The sequence below is a fragment of the Melozone crissalis genome, unplaced genomic scaffold (genome assembly GCF_028551555.1).
Source record: "Melozone crissalis strain CALT ecotype California unplaced genomic scaffold, PUWL_Pcris_2 ptg000013l_1, whole genome shotgun sequence".
NCBI lineage: Eukaryota > Metazoa > Chordata > Aves > Passeriformes > Passerellidae > Melozone > Melozone crissalis.
In genome coordinates this window covers 54,730,889-54,753,817 of record NW_026535791.1, presented here as the reverse complement: position 1 = coordinate 54,753,817, position 22,929 = coordinate 54,730,889, and the positions used below count along the sequence as shown (strand labels likewise).

Below are 22,929 nucleotides of genomic sequence, written 5' to 3'. Positions count from 1 at the left end.
CTTTCTCCTTTACATTGTCTTAATGTAGTTTCAGGAAAAAATCTCTCTGCCTTTTTTAAAAGGATGTAAAGGGTAGCATCTCCCATCTCCAGTTCTTCTTGCTTTGCTTTATGAAGTGCCTATAGGACCCTGGTTTCTGTCCAAATGTGAAATACTTACAATACTTAAAATGTTGCTGGTGGGAGTCATTAAAAACATCAACCACAAATAAAATTTGGTAGAGCAGATGGTTTTCAAATTCTCAAATAGTCTGCAGTTGATTAGTGGGGCCAGTTAAAAAGTTTTAAAATTACATTTGCAATGATGGCAACTTCAGTGGCATCTCCCCTGAAAATGGGAAAATATTGTAAGTCTTTTCAAAGGGACAGTTCAGTGCATTTCTTCATGATTTCACAGGCAGAACAGAAAACCATTACTTGTTGCCTTGCACTTGCTTCCAAACCTCCAGACTTTTCAGGGTAGGTGGTTAAAGCTCTTGGTATGAGAGATTTAGAGGCAAGTTTGTCCAACTGCTAGTCTCAGGAATGTAATTGGAATTGATTCAAAGTCTGCCAGGAAATCAAATAATCACAAGTCAAATCAGAACTACCCACTGAGTTCCCAGAGCACAGACAGCATAGAACACTGATTTTACTTAACAGGCACCCGCTGATGTTTGCTGAAGGCTGTACTGGACTGGTTTGTACATTTGTACACTTTATATATTTATTGGTTAATTTTTTAATTTATGTAGTTTGGGCTGTGCACAAGTCCTCAGTATGACCTGAATCATAATCCAGAACATCTTTAGTCATTGTGAAAGTGCTTTTAATTTGACTTCATTTATGCATTTAAAAGAAGTCTTCTTTTTATTCTTAAATTTAGTAACTGATAGACATTTAACCCTGATTTCTTTTGAACTTACATTAAAAGTTTAAATAGAAATGTAATTGCACATTACCTGGTCCATGAGTTCAATCCAAAGATAGACCATCATTGGCTGGAATGCATACCTGCAGTCGGATTGCAGATACACTTCCAATATTCCATTGCAAAATCATTTATCAAGACTTAATCCACTTGGAGACGCTGAAGAAATTAACTGGCCAACTAATTAATAAACTCTTGCCTGATTTTTAATTCTTCAGGACAAAACGCATTTTCAAAATGCATTTTCAGCATCTTTATGTACCTTCAATATGTCTGTGTCTGACTAGTACAATTTTCTCAAGTTCTAATTACTTCCTGAGTATTAACACAACTTATAAAGCTAATTATTTTAACAACAAACACCGTACTTTTTATAAATATATATGCATACATATATAGTATCACTAAACTTGGCAATGGCAATGTCTGATGTGAGGCAGTCTCAGTAAGTGAGGGATAAAATGGCAAACTTTTTGCAATCCAAATATGGAATCACAGAATATTCTAGGTAGGAAGGGACCCAGAAGGATCATTGAGTCCAACTCTTGAGTGAATGGCCCTTATGGGGATCAGACCCACAACCTTGGCACTGCTAGCATCATGCTCTGACCAGCTGAGCTCTTCCTCTCCTTTCCCCAAACTGTATCACTAGGTCAGATTAAGTCAAAGCTCTGTCTCACAGGCTTACACTCTCATACCTGGAGCAATCCTACCATTCCTGCTGTGAGTAAAAGGTACTGAGGTTCAGCACTTCACAGGATGCTTCTCATGAGCTATGGGCTAATAACTGCTCATGAGTGCTCTCTTAGCCTGCCTAAGTTCTGGATGAAGCATTGATCTTTTGATCCAGGGGAGGTTAACCTGTCAGGAGGGAGTCATCATGCTTATGGTGAAAGTGGTTTAAACTAATGAGTGTCCTCTTGTAAACTGGGTCAATTTTCCTCCACGTACGTCTTTTTAATCTCTGTTTTTAATTAGCTGGTTTATAAGGTGGCCATAAAACCAGTCTCATAAACACTACAAATAGGAGAAGGAAACTGGACTATTTGAAGGACTAGGTAGAGTTGGAGGGAAAGAAACCAGAAAAAGTGTTTCTGAAACTGAAATTATAATCTAATTTTTAAGATGACCCATATATGCAGCTGATGATGATAATGAGATGTTAATGTCAGTTTCTTTTGCTCCTGTTACCATAAACTAGATGCAAAAATATCCATAGTAGTCTAGACCAAAGATCCCACCCAACAGGTGTTCTGTCCTTGGCAGTGGCCAAAAGCCAATCCAAAGGAACATAAGTATAGGGCAAGAGTGTAACAGCATTTCTGCATATTACTGTCCCAGCTTCAGACAACTTCTAGTTAGTCAAAATTCCTGAGCTCAGTGTGATTTCACTGTATTTATTCACTTCTGATGAATTTATCTTCACAATAATATCCAGTGTCCTATGAGAGTCACCAAGTTTCAGGGTGTCTGAAACATCCTGAGCGATGGAGTTCCTGAGTTTTATGTGCTCATTCTATGTAGAACCACTTTTATTTTTTTGTCTTGGAGCCAACTCTTCCACATTTATATGAATCCTAATTCTTGCTGTGTTTATCTTGTCTGTATGCACATGATTTTATAGATATTTAACCTGGTTTTGCTGTATTCTGTTTCTCGTAGACACATGAATCTTAAACTGCAGATGTAGAAACTGCAGACTAATGTCGTAAAGTTTTTGAATACCAGTTCAGCAAAGCAACATCCTGGTATGATGTTCCATAATGCATATCAGGAAAGTCCAGTTTTGGAACTCCATGGATCACTGCATGCAAACCTACCCATGTATGGCATTCGTGTAAGGTCTGAGAGAGAAGGGAGTAGCTGGTCCATCCCTGCCTCTCTGCCCACTGTGGAATTAGGGGCAAGATGAGTCTGTACTTTGGCTCTGGAATTGGGAGAGATTCCAAGATTACTTCCCCCCAATATAGTAAACTTACACAGTCTGCTTGTCTAAATTATTTTTCAAAGTTAAACAGAAGTATAAAGTTGATGGTAGAGTACCTGGTGACATTTTCAGTGTATGTATAACCTTGGTGAGCCTTGGATTTGTTTGTTTGGGTTTTTTTCTTTTCCATTAAATTCAGGTCTGGGATGCTTAGCTAGCTTTGAAAATCTAGCTATGAGGGAATAATGTAGAAAGCCTCTATTCAGGCTACAAGCAGCTATTGTGAGACTTGGAGCTTACAAGAGGCAAATTTCCTTGTAATGGAAAACCAGAATGAGATACTGTTGAACTCACTTTGTATAGGATGTTGTGTGTGGGAAAATAAGTAAGGGTAGAGGTAATCCGGCTTAGAGATGATCCCAGGCTTAAATCCCTCAATATAAACATCTTCAAACCTTGAGGCTTCCTAGGTCTAGATATGGACAAAAATACTGTGTTTCAGGCCTGTCTTTAAATTACACAGTAATTGTTAATATCATTTCTGGAAAGGCTTACGGTTCTATTATACAAAGAATGTGTTCTGTAGAAAGTTTGTTTTAAATGGCATAACGTGAGAAACAAAATCTTTGTAATTTAATTGAAACTGCTTATATTCCATGTAAGAGCAGGAAACAGTATAGTTTGTCTTGCTAAGAATCGTTTGTTGAGTGAAGTTTAAATGTCAGCTGAAGGTTTTGGTGTTATTTTTAAATATAGTGCTTGAATAGGTGATTATCAAAAAGCTTTTTTTTCTCAAGAGGTGTCACGAGTACTGTGAATTTCATAACCAAACAAAACTTTGGATTTTCTTTTTTTTACACCATCATGTGAATCAATGCAGAGGAAGCAAAAGACACAGAGCTGTTATAATTTAATTTTTTTTCAAGAGAACTTACCTAAAACACCTGTGACAAAACAAGTGGTTTTTACAAGGAAAAGGGGAGTGCAGAGAGACTTGCAATACATTAGCACATCAGTGCAGCATTTTAACATTAGTTGGAGGTAAATTGTGTTTACCTCATTTTGCATTTGCTTAAGTACCATGAGTAAAATAGTACTTCTTATTACATTATTTCTTCTTGTCCTATCATTAGATTTGGATTGCAAATGTTGGACACCATGAATCAGATTAATACAGTGCCTCATGAACCAGTATATGAAGTAATGAATAAGTGTTATGATCTACTACTGACTGAGATCATATTTTGCTTCTCTGCAGTACACTGAAGTATCTCTTCCCAAACTGATATTCCATCATGCTGTTATTTAAATGTAAAAAATACAATGTGAATCACTTCACACTAACCATGTCTTCAAAACTGAAGGAACTAGTAGTAAATAACACTGCTTCATTTGTTCACTTGGATTTTGTCCATATTTCAGCCTTCCCTGCATATTTTTCAGCACCTCTCCAGCAACTGAATTTCATCAGAAAAAAGCATTGATGGAAAACTGCATATATTAGATGTCTGTGTAGACATGGAAGACAATATTTGTCCAATAAACAGATGAACATGAGGCTGAGAGAGCAGCAGACACTTCATCACATTAATCTCAAATATTTCCTTTCTAGTTTGTGGTGTGGAAATGCAGGCAAGTGCTGCTGCAGGGCAGACACTGCTGCTCATCCTTCTGCTGGGGTGGTGGGTTGGAGTAAGTGCTGGGTTGTAATAGATGCTCATCTGTAAAGAGGGTTATGTACTGGGAGGAGAAAGAGCAGGAACATTTCTTCAGGAAGCCTTTGTTTTGTATAAGTGTTTAAGCACTTCAGAGTTGATAATATCTTTTGATTTATGCAAGGCATCATTAATTTCACCATTTACCATTGCTACAGCTTTGCCATTCAATACAGTGAGGTAAATATTTTTTCCTGGATGCTATGCTGACACAGGATTTATACAGAGCTCTGAAAAATCACACTATGACTTTACAGTAGAATCAATTAATCAAGCTTGTAGATACTGAGGCATGTGCTTCATGCGCCCTGAGCAGATTCTGCCCTGTGTTGTGATATTAAATATAAAATATTTTCCCCTTGCTCTCGCCTATTTTTGCAGAAGTAATACTGCAGGACACATAATTCAGAAAGGAAATCACTTAATTTTTTTATGTGTCTTTCTTCCTATTAGTCTAAGACCGTCAAAGACATGTTCAAGACCTTCTTTTAACCACACTTTTGATGGTCATTAGTGTCTTGTTTTTGCTAGGTTCTATCTAAACTTTCTGGCCTGATGCTTTAGCTACCCTTAACTGTTGAAGTTAACACAACTGTTCATATGCCCAAGTGCTTTGTTGAATAACGGCCCCTGTGCTCAGAAGCTTGTAAGAACAATCTCGCCAGTATGCAAAGAAAAACAAAAAAAAACACGTCAAAAAATATCATTGTGGTTTGCTAGATGAAATATCAGAACTAACAAAATATAATAAATTTTAGCTGCACGCAAAACAAATTATTTTAATAATTTTCTTGCTCAATAGGTTCAGAGATATTTCATCCTCCTTATGGCATTCTGTTTGAAGAAATTTGAATGAAGACAACAGGTTTACATATGGCTCATTATCTTCCAAGCTTTGATAACAGCTCCTTTTGACATACAGTTAGCATATTAATTATGTGTAAATATTTTGGAGGGAGTCAGTTTGTTGAGGTATTGTGACAAAAGGTACAGAACTTTTTTTTTTTTTAAATGAAATACTTATTTCAAAGCTGCTAGTTATTTGTATTAAATTACTGATTTTATGCTAGCAGATAAAGGTTTTCATGTCTTATTTTATAATATTTACTTTTATACCTTTTTTTATTCTAATGGGAAAATCTATCAGACTCTGCATGTTAATTACTTTGAATCCTGTCATGATGCAGAAATTGCCTTGATGTTACCGTGTTTATTGATGCCAGACATTTTTATTGTAATTAAACCTTAATTTGAGCTGCTGTTGCTGAACAATTCTGCTGTGAAACCTTGTTTTCCAGCAAATCCCATTTGATTTTCCTTCTAATAAGTTTTTTTTAATTTAGTTGACTGCATAATAGTGCTGTCACAGCTGGTATTAATTGGCATTTTTCTACCAAATAGTAGAGACCCACATCAGAATCACATGCAAGAGCTGAAATACTTTTACAACACACACTTTTATCATTTTCACCACTTGACAGGGTGGAACAGAGATAAGGAGCATGAAGTACTTTGCCTAAAGACCTCAAGCAAACCAGTGGCAGAACTTGCCCCAGTTCCTGACACAGTCTGCTGCAATTTTCTTGCTGTGGATCACAGGATACAAAGAAATAAATAAAATCTCTGCTTAGCTGGTTTTCTGGGGTAGCTCCATATTGATGATGTTGGGCTGCATGAGCAAATTTCACTGCTGAAATGCCCCTGCTATGCCAGTTTTTCAGCTACAAAGCTTCAGCTCCTTGTGAGTGTCAATTTGGCACTCTCCTGGAACAGTAACTGCAATATAAAGGAAAAAAAGTATTTGAGGCAGAGAAAGTAGCTGTCTGCAGTAGCATGGTAACAAAAAGAAACATTAGATGAAATTATTCATACAACTGGCAGCAATGTATTTGTACAAAACAGAAACATGGAAGAGGTTGAAAAATATGAGAAAAATAAAAGAGAAAACCTTTAAAATGTAGTTTATTTTAAATAAACTGTAGAACCATTTAAACCAGAAGTTCCATTTAGGAGAACTTGAAGAATTACCTGAAATTCTGTTGGATTATTGTTTTGAATAATACTCAGAGCTTTAAATTCTGTGGGGAGGTGATTTAGTATTCCTAATAACTTTTGTGAAGCCTTGGCTTAGGCTCTGTTGAGGTCTATCAATTTAAGATGCTTAAATATTGCATATGAACCTGAAGTTTTCCAAGTGGCAAACACATGTAGTTGGCATTGGCATTAGAATTTTCAGCTGTTTTTACAGCTTGAAGATATAGAATAAATGCACATTTTGCATCCAGAAATATCAAAAGTTTATTTATTTGTTTTTATTAAAATTGAACTAACGCATTTAAATTGGGGAGGGGGAGAAAGCACAAAAATCTGATGAAGAACATCTTTGTAAACACTATTGATAGAGAGCTTAGAGCTTTATTTTCACTCATGTGAACATAAAGGCAGTTTGGGGTAAATTTTAAAAAAACCCCATGCTTTAAAGCATTCCTCGAGCCATAAATTTCTAATTAGAGATGTAAGATTTCTGACCAACAAAGTTAGCTGTATACCCTTGTTGAGCAAAAGAGCTAAGAGTGCATGGGATTTTAAGAACATGATCATGTGGTGTCTGTACAGCCATTTTTCTTAAGTCTAGAAAGTCAATTTATACTTCAGAAAATCTACTTTAAAAATCACAGTCAAAGTAATTAACATCAACTATTAGTTCATTTGAAAAGATTAGTTATGTGCATTTGTCTTACAGACCTAAAAGTCTTTAGCTTGGGCATCTGGAGATAGTTTCCATGTCAGTATCATTAAGAGGTTTTTAAAGCAATTGTCCTGGATTGCCTTTTTTTTTTTCTATTGATATAAATTTAAAATAAAATAATTATTTGAGTAAGCTGTCAGCTGTTTGTACTTAAGTGGTTATTTTGTTGACTAATTTCACAATCTTAGAGCTGCTGAAATAAGTGCTAGTACTTATTATGTCCTTCAGGTTCACTGTTTCTATACAAATATTTTGAGTTCTGGGGAATACGAATGCTTGCTGTTTGTGCAAGCATCACTATTTCTAGTATCAAATGATAGACATTCTTACCATGAGAACAATGAAATTGAAAAGCTCTGTAAAGACTCATAATTGAAAATTTAGAATCAAGAAGACTCCAGATATTCAGAAAGAGGGTGATACTGTGACATCTGAAATAGCAGGGAGGCAGACTGAGGCAGCCTGGCAATTTCTTGGCAGTGTTTTGTACTTATTATAGCAGGAATGGCTGAGTTTTCTGATAAAACTCTGCAAAATCAGTCCCATTAGGTAATGAATATTCTGTTCATATTAACTACTCAGATGGCTTTTTGGAGAAAGTTGTGGCTGTGGGCTCAGTGTGTGAACCTTTGCTGAGCTGGATCCAGAACCCTTGGCTCTGGTGGCAGGGGCTGACATTCAGCTGGGTGCAGCTGGAGCTCATCCATTACCCGTCCCTCAGTGTGCTTTGGACAGCTAAACCCAAAAATCTAAATAAAATTATAGTAGTGATCTCAGTAGGACAGTGTGCATTGCTGAAAGGAGGGCTGGGAGAGCTTTTCTTTTGCATGTGTGGTAAATACAAAATCAGCTTTTTAATGTTTCATAAAACTTTAGAATAATGATCTTGATGAGCAACTTTATGAGACAAAGGCACATTCTAATAATTTTTCTCAGCTTCTTATTGGACTTTTTTAGATGATTTCATGCATTTTGTCTTCTTTTGCTTTTAAAAATATTAAAGGTAATTTCTTAAACAATCTTGTCATTTCATGTGCATACTTCATGCATGCATATACACTTTGACTTTTTCAGGGTTCTAGCTTTATTTAATCACAAAAGTTCCCACCTTTCCCTATTTTTAAAAAGTTTCTGTCTCAAGAAGTAGCTACTTCCTTATTGTATTTCATACTTTATTCTGTTACATTGCACGGTATTAGTCAGGCTTTAGATACTGACAGGACAGATTTTTTTAAAATGAGAAAATTAGAGGGAGTTTGTTGTAAATTATTTTTACATTTCTCTTTTTTAACACATGGCATTTAACCTGTGTATCTTCTATTTTTTTAGATAGCAGCAATCATAAATATAGAGGTGAGAACTGAAGAAGTTTTAGTCTTTCTGGCTGTCATGATGCCTTCCAGTTTATAACAGCTGATGTAGATGTGGTACAAAAACCTTTTTCAGATAACCTTTACATACTTAAAAAAATCCCTTATTTCAGTGTATGTTGTTATCAGACTACCAGAATACCATCAAATTTGAGATTCATTAGCTCAAATAAAATTAGGAAAAGAATTAAGAAAACTTCACCCTACGTATACAGTACAAGCTGATAGGTTTTTAAAATGTGTTTCTAATTTTCTGCATTCTTCTTTAACCTATTTTTGTTTTCTTCAAGTAGAGTTTGTATCAGTAACCACAGGTGTGGTTACTGATACAAATGTGGTACAAATGGGTTACTAAGGGTTTGCTAATGCAGAAAAGTAGGAAGGAAGGAAGAGAAGAACTGTCTGGGAGTAGAAGCTCACATAATTAATGGATGTAGACCTGCCTGAAAACACAAGAGGATTCCAATGTGCCAGTAGCTGGAAATAAATATTTTTTTCCCATTCCAGGCAGTGTACAGGGCCAGGCTGTATGGGGCATTGAGCAACCTGGTCTGGTGGGAGGTGTCCCTGCCCATGGCAGGGGGTTGGAACTGAAGGATCCTCAAAGTCTTTTCCAAACCAAACCCTTTGATGGTTCTGCAATTCTACCTTGAATTACATTTCTGAGCAGAGGCCTAGTAAACCTGTATATCTGAAAATATCTGTATATCACCAATATATCTGAATGCTGAGCTCTTCTAAGGTCTTGTGCTTGGGATTTGTCTTTTCCCAGTTGTCCATGTAGTGGTATTTTGTGACCTACCTTAGGGATGTGTTTTATCCAATCCCTCACTGCTGGACAATTACAAGGTTTAATTGGCTTGGATAAATGTTTAGCCAGAGGAGAGTGATTTATTTCTAGATTTTAAGTGAAAAGTATTACAAGCAAAAATACACATTTTGGAGCTTTGCAAAGAGCACTCCACCCATGAAGATAGTTTAAAATAATTAGAGAATGATAGAATGGTTTGGGTCAGAAGAAGTCTTAAGGATCATAGAGCAGATGATATTTGATAAAGGAGTCAACTGAAGAGATGGAATCAGGTGAAACCTACTTACAAATGCACTGTGAGTTTTTGTCTTCATACAGTAAGCACATCATGTGGGAAAACTTGAAGAGATAAGCAAAAGCACATCCATTTCTTTATTTATTTTAAATGAGAGGGAACAATCACAAAGCAGGAAATGTACTTTTTAATGGATTTCTTTTTGAAAGAAGTATTGTTTCTAAAGAAATTGCAAAAATAATTAGCATATATGTTATTATGAAGAACAGCTACTGCAAAACCTATTTCAAGGGGCCATTTCAGCTATTTTCCTACAATAATAATTTTCTCTTTAGTTTACAATCCTTTTCTTCTGAATCCAGACTGCTCATAGCAGTCTAATACCAGATCAGCCCTTAAGGCATCAGAGACATTTGTTTTCCCTCCTGAAACCCACAGTCAGACACATTAGTGATTCTGTCATACCAAGCTAATTAATAATAACAGACATAATTTTGCATCCCCTATATAGAGAATGAAATCCAGAAAAATGTCAGGAACTACTTGCACTACCTAATGTTTTCCTTCTTTTGTCAGTTCTTTTTTGCTCTTTGTTTTGCTTCCTTATTCAGGCATTATTAGACAAAAAGCTAGAAGAGCTGAAAATAAGTTGAAAGCTTATACTGTTGGTACTGCAGCAAGTTTTGTCATTGATTTAAATGGGAGTAAACCTAAGCCTTCAGTATTACTCATAAGAATCAAGACTAGAATTTTATTTGGACAGATACTGAACTGAAGGTTTTATGGCATATCCTGAAAGAAGAAAGCTTGGGGATTTACAGGCATTTTCTCATATTTTCAGGCACAGAATTCTCAAGCAGTGCCAGGCAGCAGTATTTCAATGCTCTAACTATATAAACAGTCAGGCAGTTGACACCAAGTCTGTCTCATTATTTGCAGGATGATTAGAAGTAGCAGCATTGAGATTATTTTTTCTAATGCTCAGTTTAAATTCTTTTTTTTCAATGTGAGCAGTATATGGTAACATATCTGAAAATGAAATTTCACTATTTATCTTCTTTAGCTGATACCAGGTTTAAATTTCATTGGTATATCATATTTTCTCCATTATATTAAAGATTCCTTAGTGAGGAATTACCAACTCTACAATACTTAAAATTCCTTCTGTTTTTATCCAGAGGAGCCAGAAGAGTTGCAATGGTGAAAATGTACTTTATGTCTTTTGTTGAAAACAAACTTATATGTCTTTTCCTCTCTTTTTATATCACTTAGATATCAGCATGAATCAATTCCAGGTCCACTGGTTAATGGAGTCCTGTGCACACAATGACACCAAAGGACTTAGGAAAGTAACAGAGCTGACTTATGTAAGTCTCCTTGCAGCCCTCTGCTTGACTCTGAGTAGTTCCTGGGCAGCAAGAGAAAGGATGGTTCTGTAACATAACACAATATGTGTTTTACCCTGTTTCATAGATCAGTAAGGATGCTTTCTTTTTTACGTTCCTCTTTGGGAAAAGATAAAAATTACGTATCTGGACTGGTTTTGGGTTTCTTGGATTTCCTAAATACACACTAGGCTAAAATATTTTATTTGTTTTTGTTGTTATTCAGAAAATGAGACTAGAGAAACTTCTTAACTAAGTACTTCTCTATCTCTACAAGATATAGAACAGTGAGCTTTATCTGCAATTAGTAATGTAAGACTTTAGCACAGTGCAAATACTGAACAGTAATAATAGTAATTACTAAACCAGGTTTTCTTTTAGACATGCAGATGAGTTTCAGGTGATTATTCTCCCTGAGGAGAATAATAGATAAGAAAAGAACTGTAGGCGACAAATACTGGATATTAAATCTGGAAGTCGAACAGATATCAGATGGGGAGAAAAGCTCCATGGCAGCCCAAATATATATTGTAGTGGCAGTACTTCCTACTCAATTTGATGGCAATCTAGTGTCATCTGTCTCTATATCACATTATTTGAACAACAGAGTAATGTGATTGGTGCATCAGAATTGATTGAGTGTGTTATGCAGAATGGGCAAAATTAAAGTTCACCTTTCCTTCTTACCCTGATCTGTACTACCCCATCAATTCAGGGGTTTACAATGTCATGTAAAGGAGTAAATCAAAAGACATGATTTCTCACACAGGATGGTGTTAGCTTGTAAGATTTACTGCTTCATGGGGTCAGCAAAGCACAAATTAGAAGTGTATTTAAAAAATGATTTTGACATAATGTTATGGAGATAGGAGAAACAACATTTAAGAAGTTCATTTCCACTAGAGGTCAGGAAAGACTGTTTGGACATCTGTCCAAATGCATTGTGGGATTAATGAACTTATTTCCTTTTTTTTCCTTATTTCCAATCATTTTATGTAATTCATCCAATCTGTCATGATAAATAAAAATAGTCCTGCCACAATTTTAAGGAGAGATCAAACCTGTTGGAGCACTCTCCCAGCAGGTGGAAGGCACAGAGTCCAGTCTCAGCCCAGTTTGTATGTCCTGTGAAAATGACCTTCCAAGCAAAGGTTAGACTAATTTGCAATTAGAAAAAAGAGGGAGTTATGCAGAAGAACCTGGGAAATTAGTGATTCTGAAGGGAATTAGAGATCTAAAATGTAGCAAAAGACTTTTGACCTTAGCCAGTAACATATTATTAGAGATTTTTTTCAGGATAAAAGCCAACCAATCAAACATTTTTTTCCTTATATGATTTGTGTTAAAGCTTTCAGACTGTAATTTTCAAAAGTGCTTCAGGCAATGGTAAGAATTTAGAAGGACACTTACACTTTGTGTAAAGTTTTCTTCTCCACTCATTGTCCTTAAATAGAGACTTCTGCTTTGTATTTAGCTGTGGAGTTTTTCTTCCTGATAAGAATATAGAAGTACTTAATGTACTCAAGTGGAAAAACATGCATCCATAATGCAATGCTGACTTTAAATGTGCTTTTAAAAAGTTAAACATAGATGAAGCCTGTCATTTACAGCAGCTTAACTCAGCTTTCTTATATTTATTTAATTCGATTAGCATTTATATCCTCCCATTGCTACCCCCACTGCCATCATTCACAGAGACTGTTCTAAATATTAGAAGTCAGTTGCTTTGATGCCGTGTGTCGAAGGAACTGTGTAGAATTGAAGGACATTTTCAAATACCATGCTAATATATTTTACTACTGAAAATAATCATGACATTGACAATACTTGCTTTCTTCTCTGAGTTAAAACCACATTGGCATTTGTTAAGCATCCAGGAAAATATTTTCGTGGAGAGAACTTTTAATCTTTTGCCAAAGTTATTTTTCAATTTGTTCATATTTTTTTTTCCTTTGGGCTCTATTTTCAGCATGTGATCTTTTTGTTTTTCTTGTTGTAGGAAAACTACATTATTCTGAAGGACCTGTCATTTTCATGCAAATACAAAGTAACTGTTCTGCCTGCAAAATCTAAAGGTCGTTTTAAGGCTGAGAGTACTTTCTTTGTTACCCCACCTTGCTCTGCGTTTAAAGAAAAAAAACACAAGCACATTAATTGTCCTGCTGAAGGAGGTAAGGCATGATCTGCAGAACTACCAAATAGTTCCAAAAGCATTTATAATCACCAAAAGAGAGTCTTAAAAGCAGTTTTAGGATAGAAAATGAGAGATTTAAAACAAATAAAAATATCACTAATGCTTTATGTGAAAATCAACAGAAATACACAACAGCATTGATTTTGGCTAGTACATTATTACTGTTTTGTCAATTAAGAGCAATCGTAGTGGACATACAAAAATATCTGTAATGGCATGGTTGTGAATTTTTTTTGTAAGGAAGAATGGTTCCCCATTGTATTTATTATAATGATGGAAGTTAACTGTAAACATGATTATGGTGGTATGACCCATCTTTTTAATGTTTTGCTGCAGATGCAAGCAAGCTGCTTTTACAGTTTGATTTTGTTTAGGTTGATTCTGCTCTCAAGTAAGAAATAGAGGCCCTCTAATCTTTTCCAGCATTGTCACAATGTGTAACTAGAGGGCTATGGAAGTTGCAGAATTATGGATATATTAGTTGGAGAGGATTTCTGTGGTCAGCTGGTCCTGGCTCAGGTCAGCCTTGGCTTTGCACTGCCAGGTGTGGATACCTCTCTCTCTGGTTGGAGGGAAGCCCTCTCACCTGGAGTCCCTCCTGTTCCCAAGGGTACCCTCATGCTCCATAAGTCACCCAGAACCCTGCTGGCCTTCACTGCCATTTCCTTAATGGCTGTCCTGACAGTTCCCAGCATTACAGCCTTCCTGGGCAACTGTAACTCAGGTATAACTTCCCCCTAATCAGAGTGCCCTGTTAACTTGTACTACACTTTTAGTGCATGAATTTTACTCTTTGGCTGAATTATGGAGTTCTGTGCTACCCTGTGCATTTTCTTGTGGCCCCAGAACTTCCAGTCTGAGTTCAGCTATTCTGAAATATGAGGAGCAGGAGAATGGCTCCCTGTGACTGAGGCACTTAGGTCTTGACATGCCACAGCTTTCTTTTCTGTACCTGCAGCTGAGAGCATTTTATCTGAAGTTTAAGTTTGGTCCAAAATGTCAGTGGAATAAAGCAAACATAGGTTTTTGGTTAACACTGAAAATGTGATGGTGGAAAGCTGACTGCATCATGTGTAACAACAGAAATAAAGCTCTGCCTGCCTTTGGTTTCTGAAATTAAATGATTATTGAAGATTATCTGTGAAAGTTCAGCTTATCTTTTTTTGCTTTCCAAATTTATAGTGCCAGTTCTACCCAAAGTGTTGGCCAAACCCGAGAATCTGTCTGCATCTTTCATTGTTCAGGAAGGTAACATCACTGGCCATTTTTCCTGGAAGATATCTAAGGCAGACCTTCACCAGCCCATGACAGGGTTTCAGGTCACTTGGGCAGAAGTGACCACAGAGAGCCGGCAGAACAGTTTGCCCAACAGCATCATTTCCCAGTCACAGATACTGCCAGCAGTAAGTTGTTTGTTACTTTCTTTTGCCAGTGGCTCCCTAAGTTTGTGTGTCTGTGCCTCATTTGTAATGTTTAGTGGTGATACAGATGTCAAACACTTGTTCTGCAACTAGGTTGGAGCAGGAAGTACTTAATTTTTCTTCCTTGATGGAGATACAAAGCATAGCTACTATTCTTGATGGTACATCAAACATTTTAAACTGTAGAGCCTGGAGATGCCTTTAATTATCTATAACTGTATATATCTGTCTATTTTTAGCACCCAGTTAACTTGCAGAAGCCTCTGATTTGAGCTGAAATAGTGTCTTCTGTTTCTTAGAAAGCACCAAAGTTTAGGGCATTTATACCAAGGACCATTCACTCTGACTGAAAATGTAGTATTTACACAATCAGGGCTGATTTGCACAGGGCCCAGCTGCTGGAGTTGCTGGATGAGCAGAGTGAGTGTACAAGTGCAATGTGTGCACTCCTCTCTCTGCCCTACCCATGCAAGATTTTATGTGATTTGGAACAGCTTCAGCCAGGTCTGTTAAGGGCAATCCCATCTCAGAATATGTGCTAATTTGCCAGGAAAACATGTTTCCCCCCACTTTTTCTCTCTCTTCTTTCCCTTTTACTGTCTGCTCTGGCAGTAGCAGCAAATTGTCCCACAGGAATGACCAAAGTTATTCTCACGATGTGCTTTGGCTTCCCCTCATGGGGCAGGTACACCTGAATCACCTGTCCTGTGGATTCCTGGCCAGACCAGCCTGGCTGGTGGCAGGAACACCCTGCTGTCCTCACTGTCCAGCATCATTTCTCCAGCTGTCTCCTTCCTGGGCCGGGGCCTTTGCAGCTTAGAATAAGAAGAGTGATTTCTTCCAACTTAATGCAGATGATTTATAGTTTTGATTTTATTTTAGATGAATAACTTCTGATTCCTTAATGTCTGTGAGTCTTTAGCTAGATGTATTCCCATGTGAAAGTTTCTATGAAATTACTTTGAAATTATTTAGCACATGTCTAAGTGACCACAAAAGGTATGGAGCAGTGAAAAGTGAATCCATTGTGCCGTAAATGATGCCTTAAGAGCAGAAGGCAAATTCTTATGGTGTAATTGGGACAAATCTGAAATTAGTGTGGTCATCCTTTTTTTTCCCACAAGCTGCAGAAGTGGCCCCAGGCCAGCCACTACTTAAATTACCAATTAGTGGAATCCACTTGCAAATCCAAAATAAAAACCAGTTTATGTAATGAACATGTTTGTTAAAAGGAATGGTTAGGAAAGTACATTTTGATTCGTTTTTTAGTGATGGGCATATCAGCTTTTTATGGAAAGTGATCAGCACACTTTCCATAAAAGTCTGTAACAACTTGGACCTTGTACACATGAAACCATAGTATTATGGTTAAAAATGTGTCTGTTCAAAGGGACTGGCAGGCAAAAAATTCGAAACACACTCGCTCAACAAAGTGATGCATACGTTAAATCCTTTTAACAGAATTCTATGAAAATAATTTGTGGCTGCTGACAGTGATAGTACCTGTTTAAACCACTGGTGTGTGTGAGCAGAGCAGCTATGTTTTATTTCCCAATGGTCTCAGAATTGAAGTGATGTGTTTATTTCCAGGATCACTACATCCTCACCGTGCCCAACCTGAGGCCCTCCATGCTGTACCGCTTGGAAGTTCAGGTGCTGACGACTGGCGGGGAAGGGCCAGCCACGATCAAATCCTTCCGCACGCCCGACCTTCCTCCGTTTGCACCCCACAGTAAGCACTGACCTCCTCTAAAACATGCTCATGACAGGTTACAGAATTTCAGCCTTCCACATGTAAAGAGTGGAAACCTTTCTCAAGCCTTAGAGCTTTTGTGGATTCCAGTGGCATTCCATAAACTTAAGCTGAGTGAAAATACTGGCTTTTTTTTCCCTTGATGACTGTCCATCAGCAAATCAGGTCTTTCTCTCACTCAGTTTCTGTGGTCTAACATTTGCCATTTGTTGCAGCCACAGATCTTTGGCCTATGCCTATAGCCCTTGGGATTCAGAGTTGGTCTGTCCTCCAGGGGCAGCCTGGAGGATTGCATAGCTTTCAAGATAAGATTTTTCTGGGTTTGCTCAGTCCAGCATAGCTAGAGCTTAAATATATTTCTAAAGCAAGGCAAACCTCTTAATTGCCATTTCCAGCACTTCATGTGTTTCTGAAAAATACAGGTCAGTGTTGCAAAGCCAAGTAAAAAATACAATTAGTTCAAAATCTGTCTGCTTGAATATTTTTGTCCTTTTAAAGGCCTACTAAAGTTGCCTGGACTGAACATACACATAGTTGCCAGCACAGACTTAGCACTTAAAAGCTGAAGGATTGAAAGCTGAAGGTCTCACAAAGCCTTTTCAGTATGGATAAATGTTGGCATTACATATACAGGGTTTGATATGTGCATAATTTCCTGTTCTTTTGTTTAGGACCTCATCTGAAGCAGCATCATCCACATCACTACAAGCCATCCCCAGAGAAATATTAAACTGTTTCAGATGATAATACAAATAACTGAGAGGAAAAAACTGAGCTCCCAAATGAGGGCTGGGTAACAGCACATCTCTTGGAGCAGTGAACCCAGTTTTCCAATGGAAGCTAACATCCTGTAGGATCTGTATCTACTTCTCTGTAGTTTAGACATGAAGAATAATGTTTGCACCATGACCAGGATGAATCATACAGCAAGTATCATTTCGGTACCAGCACTATTCAACAAACTGATGACCACATCCAACTCAACACCTGGGAGAAAATATTCATTATACTGTTCATTATAATGTTTTCATATTGTGTTTAAAGTAGCTTAAAACGGTGCAGCGTATAAAGCTTTTTCTCCTCTTGAATTCAATATTACTATTTGCAAGGTCCTGTGATGTATACATACTTTTTAAAGATGTTCTCATTAATGGATTTAAATTATCAATTTTTACTTAAAGCCCTGTCTGTCACCAATTTAAGATTAGTGTGTTTTGCTATTAAAGAATATCTCAATTTGTCTGAAATGAGCACATAAGTAAAATAGATTACAGTAGCAGAAACCTTGAAATACCCAGTTTTTAATAATTGTAGTGTCACCATGGAGGATACATATGTATTACCCATCTGGTCTAAAGTGGTAATGTTCTGTCATGTAGATCTTCTATTAATACAGTTAATAGTTAAAGGATATACAGGGTAGAAACACCATTGTAGAGAAACAAATGACAATTAATAGAATTGTTTAAAACTTATGGCAATGAATGCAGTGAATTAATAGGTTCTGGAAGAATAACTTTAAACATCTTACTTACAATTTTTTGATACATAATATTTCAAAGTATAACATTATCTTGAATACAAACACCAATTTTCTAGTTAAAAATCTGAATAGTTACCATTAAAGTTTTAGAAACTGAAATTATGGGGCACATTTGTTATTATAGTAGCTACTTTTTGGCTTTGAATTTTGATGCACATATTTCTTTTCCCTGTGGATCTTTAGAACAGAAGGATGGATGTATTGGCTCTATTTTGCTGTTCTGCTTACAGAAAGAATTATGTGACAATATTCTGGCATCTGGAAAACATTGGCTTATAGTTTATTTGAATTCATTACTCAAATTTAGACAGAAGGGTGCCCTTTTTAACCATAAGGGAATTCATATTGCCTTATTGTGCAATATAAACTGTCTAGAATAATTTGTCACACAGAGACACATGTCTCAACAGTAAACAGAAACTGCTTGGATTTATTATTGAGAGGGTGGAAAGTATCTGCCAATAAACATCCATACAAATACTCATAATCAGCTCTTAATGTTCAAGATGTTCAAAGTGCTCCTGAATTCTTTGGCACCATTTCCATTGCCCCTTGAATCATCACATCAGACTAATGTACCTCAAAACTTGACTCCAACTGGACAAAGTGGCCACTATTCCTACCAGCAGATGATAGAGACTCGTCTGTGCTTCATATTTTTCTGAGATATTCAATAAGAGGAGCTTGGACATTAGTGGTACATGTATTTCCCTTGTCTTGATGACAAACTGTTTTGTGAAAAAGCAAATATGAAGAAATACCTATCTGAAACTGAGGATCAGAGCTGTGTTTATCATAGAATGTTCATGAAATATTCAGTTTGTCTGTACTGAAGTTTACAGCTTTTATACCACAGAGGGGAAGGAATCTGCATTAATTTCTGATCACTTGCTCATTACAATTTTTTTACAATTTTACCTTCAGTTTTAAAGGGCTCTTTTGCATACTTTTCTATTTTGGTTGCTGTGTTTTTAGATATTGGTCACTCTTGGTCTCTCACTTAGTGGCCAAGGATTTTCCCAGACTTTTCCTATTGCTACATGGTTTGCAAAGGCTTTTACCAATAGGTTAAAATATATTAAAGGTTATGGTGCTTTGAATTCCTTCCTCTATTTTCCAAAATGCATTAGCAAATTAGCAGATGAGTTCTTATTCCAAAAATCTGTAGTATAAAGGTTTATTTTCAGTTTTCTTAGAATGCGAGAGTCTGAGATATTTTTTTGTCAGGATGAGAGTGTTTCAGTGTACGTTTTTACAAAGAAAACAAAATTTGCATTGGACTGGTGTGCAGCACTGCTTTCACATTTGGATTGCACAGGGCATAGATAAGTCTAGAAGTGATCTTTGTAGTGTTTGCTGGATCAGCAGGATCAGGGAAAGTAATTACCTCAGTCTTCTCTGAAGAATTCTGTGCAAACCCTTCAATCACAGTCTGTTCTACTTGTGCTGGATCAAATTGACACTGACTTGTGTTAATGAAATTACATTTCATTCATAGTGGCACTGTAAAGAATAGATGTTGCTCTTTGGTACAATGATGCCAATTCACTGGAGATAAGCAGTAAATTAGGAGCCCTGAGTCCTCATGAAATCATCCTTCTGTGAAGAATCAAAATGGTTTCTGTTTGCTGGTGCCATTCTCTCTGAGACATTCTTCTGTTCAAAGTAACAGTACTTTTAAGAAGACTGAGAGGTTTCCCTTTCTGAACTAGATTGATCAAAACCAAAAGCTGAAAGTAGAAGTCTAGTGATCAAGTGTATTATACTGAGTCCACTAAGATGTAAATTATTTTTTTCCTTCTACAAATGATCTTATCAACTCACCTTTTAAATCACCCTCCAAATCAAAAATGAAAAATACAAAGTCAACAAAGCTCATGGATGGATGTTAAATTTCCAGCTGTGAGTGATTTTCTAATTATTTTTTCAAATTAGCACTACAGATTTGAAGTTTTTAGTGCCTAATTCTAAAGCTTTGTTTGCTGAATCACACAGGGTATTGTCCTAATTTACTAGACTAAGCCACATTAAACATTTAATTCAGCAATAGAGTTGCAATTTGCTACTTAATTCCCTAGTTATAGATTTATTTTCTCTAATGATGTTGTGTAATTCAGAGTTAATATTGGGAGGATATTAGAGATATTGGGATATTTTAAGATACTCTGCACCTTTACACTAATGTATTATTTACTGTGCACAATTCGGATGGATTTGTCAATTGAATTCAGGATGCATTTTGTTTATCTTTATTTCTTAAAGGAGAATTATAAGATTGTGCTATTTTTGCTAACTGCTTTGTGAAGTGATTTTTTTGTTCACTGATGATTTTTGTGTAAGAAAAAAATGGTTTGTTCTTGTTATATCTTTTTTTTTTTTTGACCATTTTTGAGTTGTTTATAGAGCAGGAGAAAATAAGACAGAACTTGTGCTGTATCATCCATGTGCACCAACTTGAATATTCATTAAGAATATAGCACACAGACAATAAGTAAGTCTGATTCTTTAAATGCTGAACATCCTCAACTTAGGGCTTCAGAAGGAGCTGAGGACCTGGTGTGGCAATGCTGATACTGACACTGATATTTGGCATGGTCACACACAAAGTCATTTCTAACGTGAGTGGGAATTTGGCAATTCTGCTAATTGTTATTAGCAGAAATGTACAGAAACCTTAACACGGAGTCAATTTTTTTTACAATACTTTCATCTCTATACTCCCAGTTGCAGTCAGGGAGAGTTACCAATAAGCAGGTCCTGATTCAGGAAGGTTGGCACAAAGGAAATCAGTGGCATGGAAATAAACCTGTGCAGTAAAGAACGAGCTTTAGTGATGCTTCAAATCAAGCATCAAGCATGGATGTCAGAGTTTGTTTGTTTGAATAATGTGTTAAATCAGGGCCTTTTAAAACAAAGTGGGGGAACCAGACAGTTCTAAATTCTGTGTAAAACACCATAAAAAATTTTATTTTTGTGTATATGTAAATGTCATAGTGATATTGACTTATTTATTAATTCATTTTCTTATACTATGTGCCAAGTATGTTCCTACCCTTTTGATCAGTACCTGTGAACATCAATTACTAAAAATAATGTTATGCAAAACTTGTGCATTTTAACCAGGAATATTCTACTAATAATCTGTTGCATGTAGTTTTCAATGATTAAAAAAACCCTTTATTTAAAAAAATGTAAATGGATACCTGCAGATGTTGATGATTATATGTGGGTTTGCATGCCAAAACTCATTGTTCAGTTGTGGGCATGAAATATAATGACTGTATTACCTCTACTGATATATTAGTAAGGTACTATTTACAAAGTAATTAACAGAGCTCTATATGTAAATTTTTTCCTTTTTACTTAATTATATTGTAGTAAAGGTAACAAATGCTTCTCTGTTACCCAAATTGGCTGTAGAAATTATGTTCCTATAACAGTCATTTAAAGTCAATATTTATTTATGTATGTAATACAAAAAGATTGGTCTTATGTGTTTGTCCTGTTATTTAGAGAAAAAATATACACTTGTAAAAACATTTTGTAAAAAAATACAAATGTAAATAGAGTCTGATTTCTTTTACTCACTATTTTCATGTTTAGAATTTGTACATACTGTTTATGTAATAAACTATCCTACATCAAAATATTGCTACATTATCTCCTCCATACAGAATTTAGAATTTTGCTTTTCTTCAGTTGAAGAGATAGAGCCATCTAAGAAAAATCAGTGTCATACCAAGTACCTCTGCTTCATCTACATTTCATTGTGTCTGAAGTCATTTTACCTTCTCTTTACTACAACATTTTGTTTTCTTTATATAGTCTTCAAAATATTGTGAAAATAAAATGAAATACTATTTGAGTCATTTACATTTAAACCAATAGTAGAAGTAAAAAGTCATGCATAAGAGCTTGCCCTTTCTCTAGCCTAACTGGATAGTTCATAGTGAAGATTTGTTGATCCTTTTGTTATGCTAACTTAAATTAATTAAGTTGCTGGATCTTTGCCAGTGGCTTGATCCTGCAAGCCAAGATTTTCATGACTGAAACTCGTGAGTCTGCGTATGCACTAGATTTGGAGTGTTTTCTCTTCTAAAGTGCAGTATCCCATGGTTTAAATTTTGTATTTTTAACAAATATAAATATCTATCTTGGTACAAATATTTAACTGTTTCAAATTCTCATAAATGCACTGTTATTCTCAGGTGCAATATCCTTAGTTTGGACATGCACCTTTGAGTACCTCTTGACTTACCTACTAAACATTTATTTTTTGTTAACTTGATGAAAACTTCCAAAATTTTCTGGTATTTCTATCTCATTAGAATAACTGCTTGCATTTCTAGTTTTGATTTTCTTCTTACATAAATGAACAATATTTAGAAACACCCCTATTGTTAAATTTCTCTGCAAGTGGGACTATTTCTTTAATATTTGCTGTTGTGGTTCAGTAAAGCCAGATAAGAATGCTATATCACCTGAATAGGTGAATGGGTAAGTTGTCAAAATAAATGGTTGAGTTGTTCTATACATTGTAATTCAGAATAGCAATTAATTTTCTCTTTCCATGTCCTCAAAGAAATATTTTATTCTACATTGGAATAAAGGACACAATGACTGGATTAAATAAAGCATATGAAATAAAGCAAATTTACTACATATAGAACAGTATTCATCATTTTGGGGGTCGTACAACCTAGCTTTTGTGCACCTAAAACCAGAATACACTCAAAAGATGCCATTTCATAAAATAAATTAACACAATGAAAGCTTGTTCCAGTACAAAACCAATCCTCCACATTTCTATTTTCTGATTATAGGTGTTGTATTGACATTTTCTGAATCTATGCCAGCCTCCTTGAGGAAGGCCTTGGGCCAAAACAGTGGCTGCAGCCCTCGGTGGCAGTGCAGCAC

At 36.0% G+C, this 22,929-nt stretch overlaps 1 protein-coding gene across 1 annotated transcript in view; it reads left to right on the top strand.

The window, feature by feature from the left end:
* ANOS1 (anosmin 1) overlaps window positions 1-22,637 on the top strand; it is a 132,933-nt gene extending 110,296 nt beyond the window's left edge. Inside the window, exons 10-14 of the mRNA XM_054271968.1 lie at window positions 10,989-11,083; window positions 13,101-13,272; window positions 14,478-14,698; window positions 16,307-16,448; window positions 17,141-22,637. Of these exons, the coding sequence (XP_054127943.1) occupies window positions 10,989-11,083; window positions 13,101-13,272; window positions 14,478-14,698; window positions 16,307-16,448; window positions 17,141-17,199 (689 nt within the window). The 3' untranslated portion in view covers window positions 17,200-22,637. The remainder of the gene's footprint in view (window positions 1-10,988; window positions 11,084-13,100; window positions 13,273-14,477; window positions 14,699-16,306; window positions 16,449-17,140) is intronic.
* The last annotated feature ends 292 nt before the right edge of the window (window positions 22,638-22,929 follow it).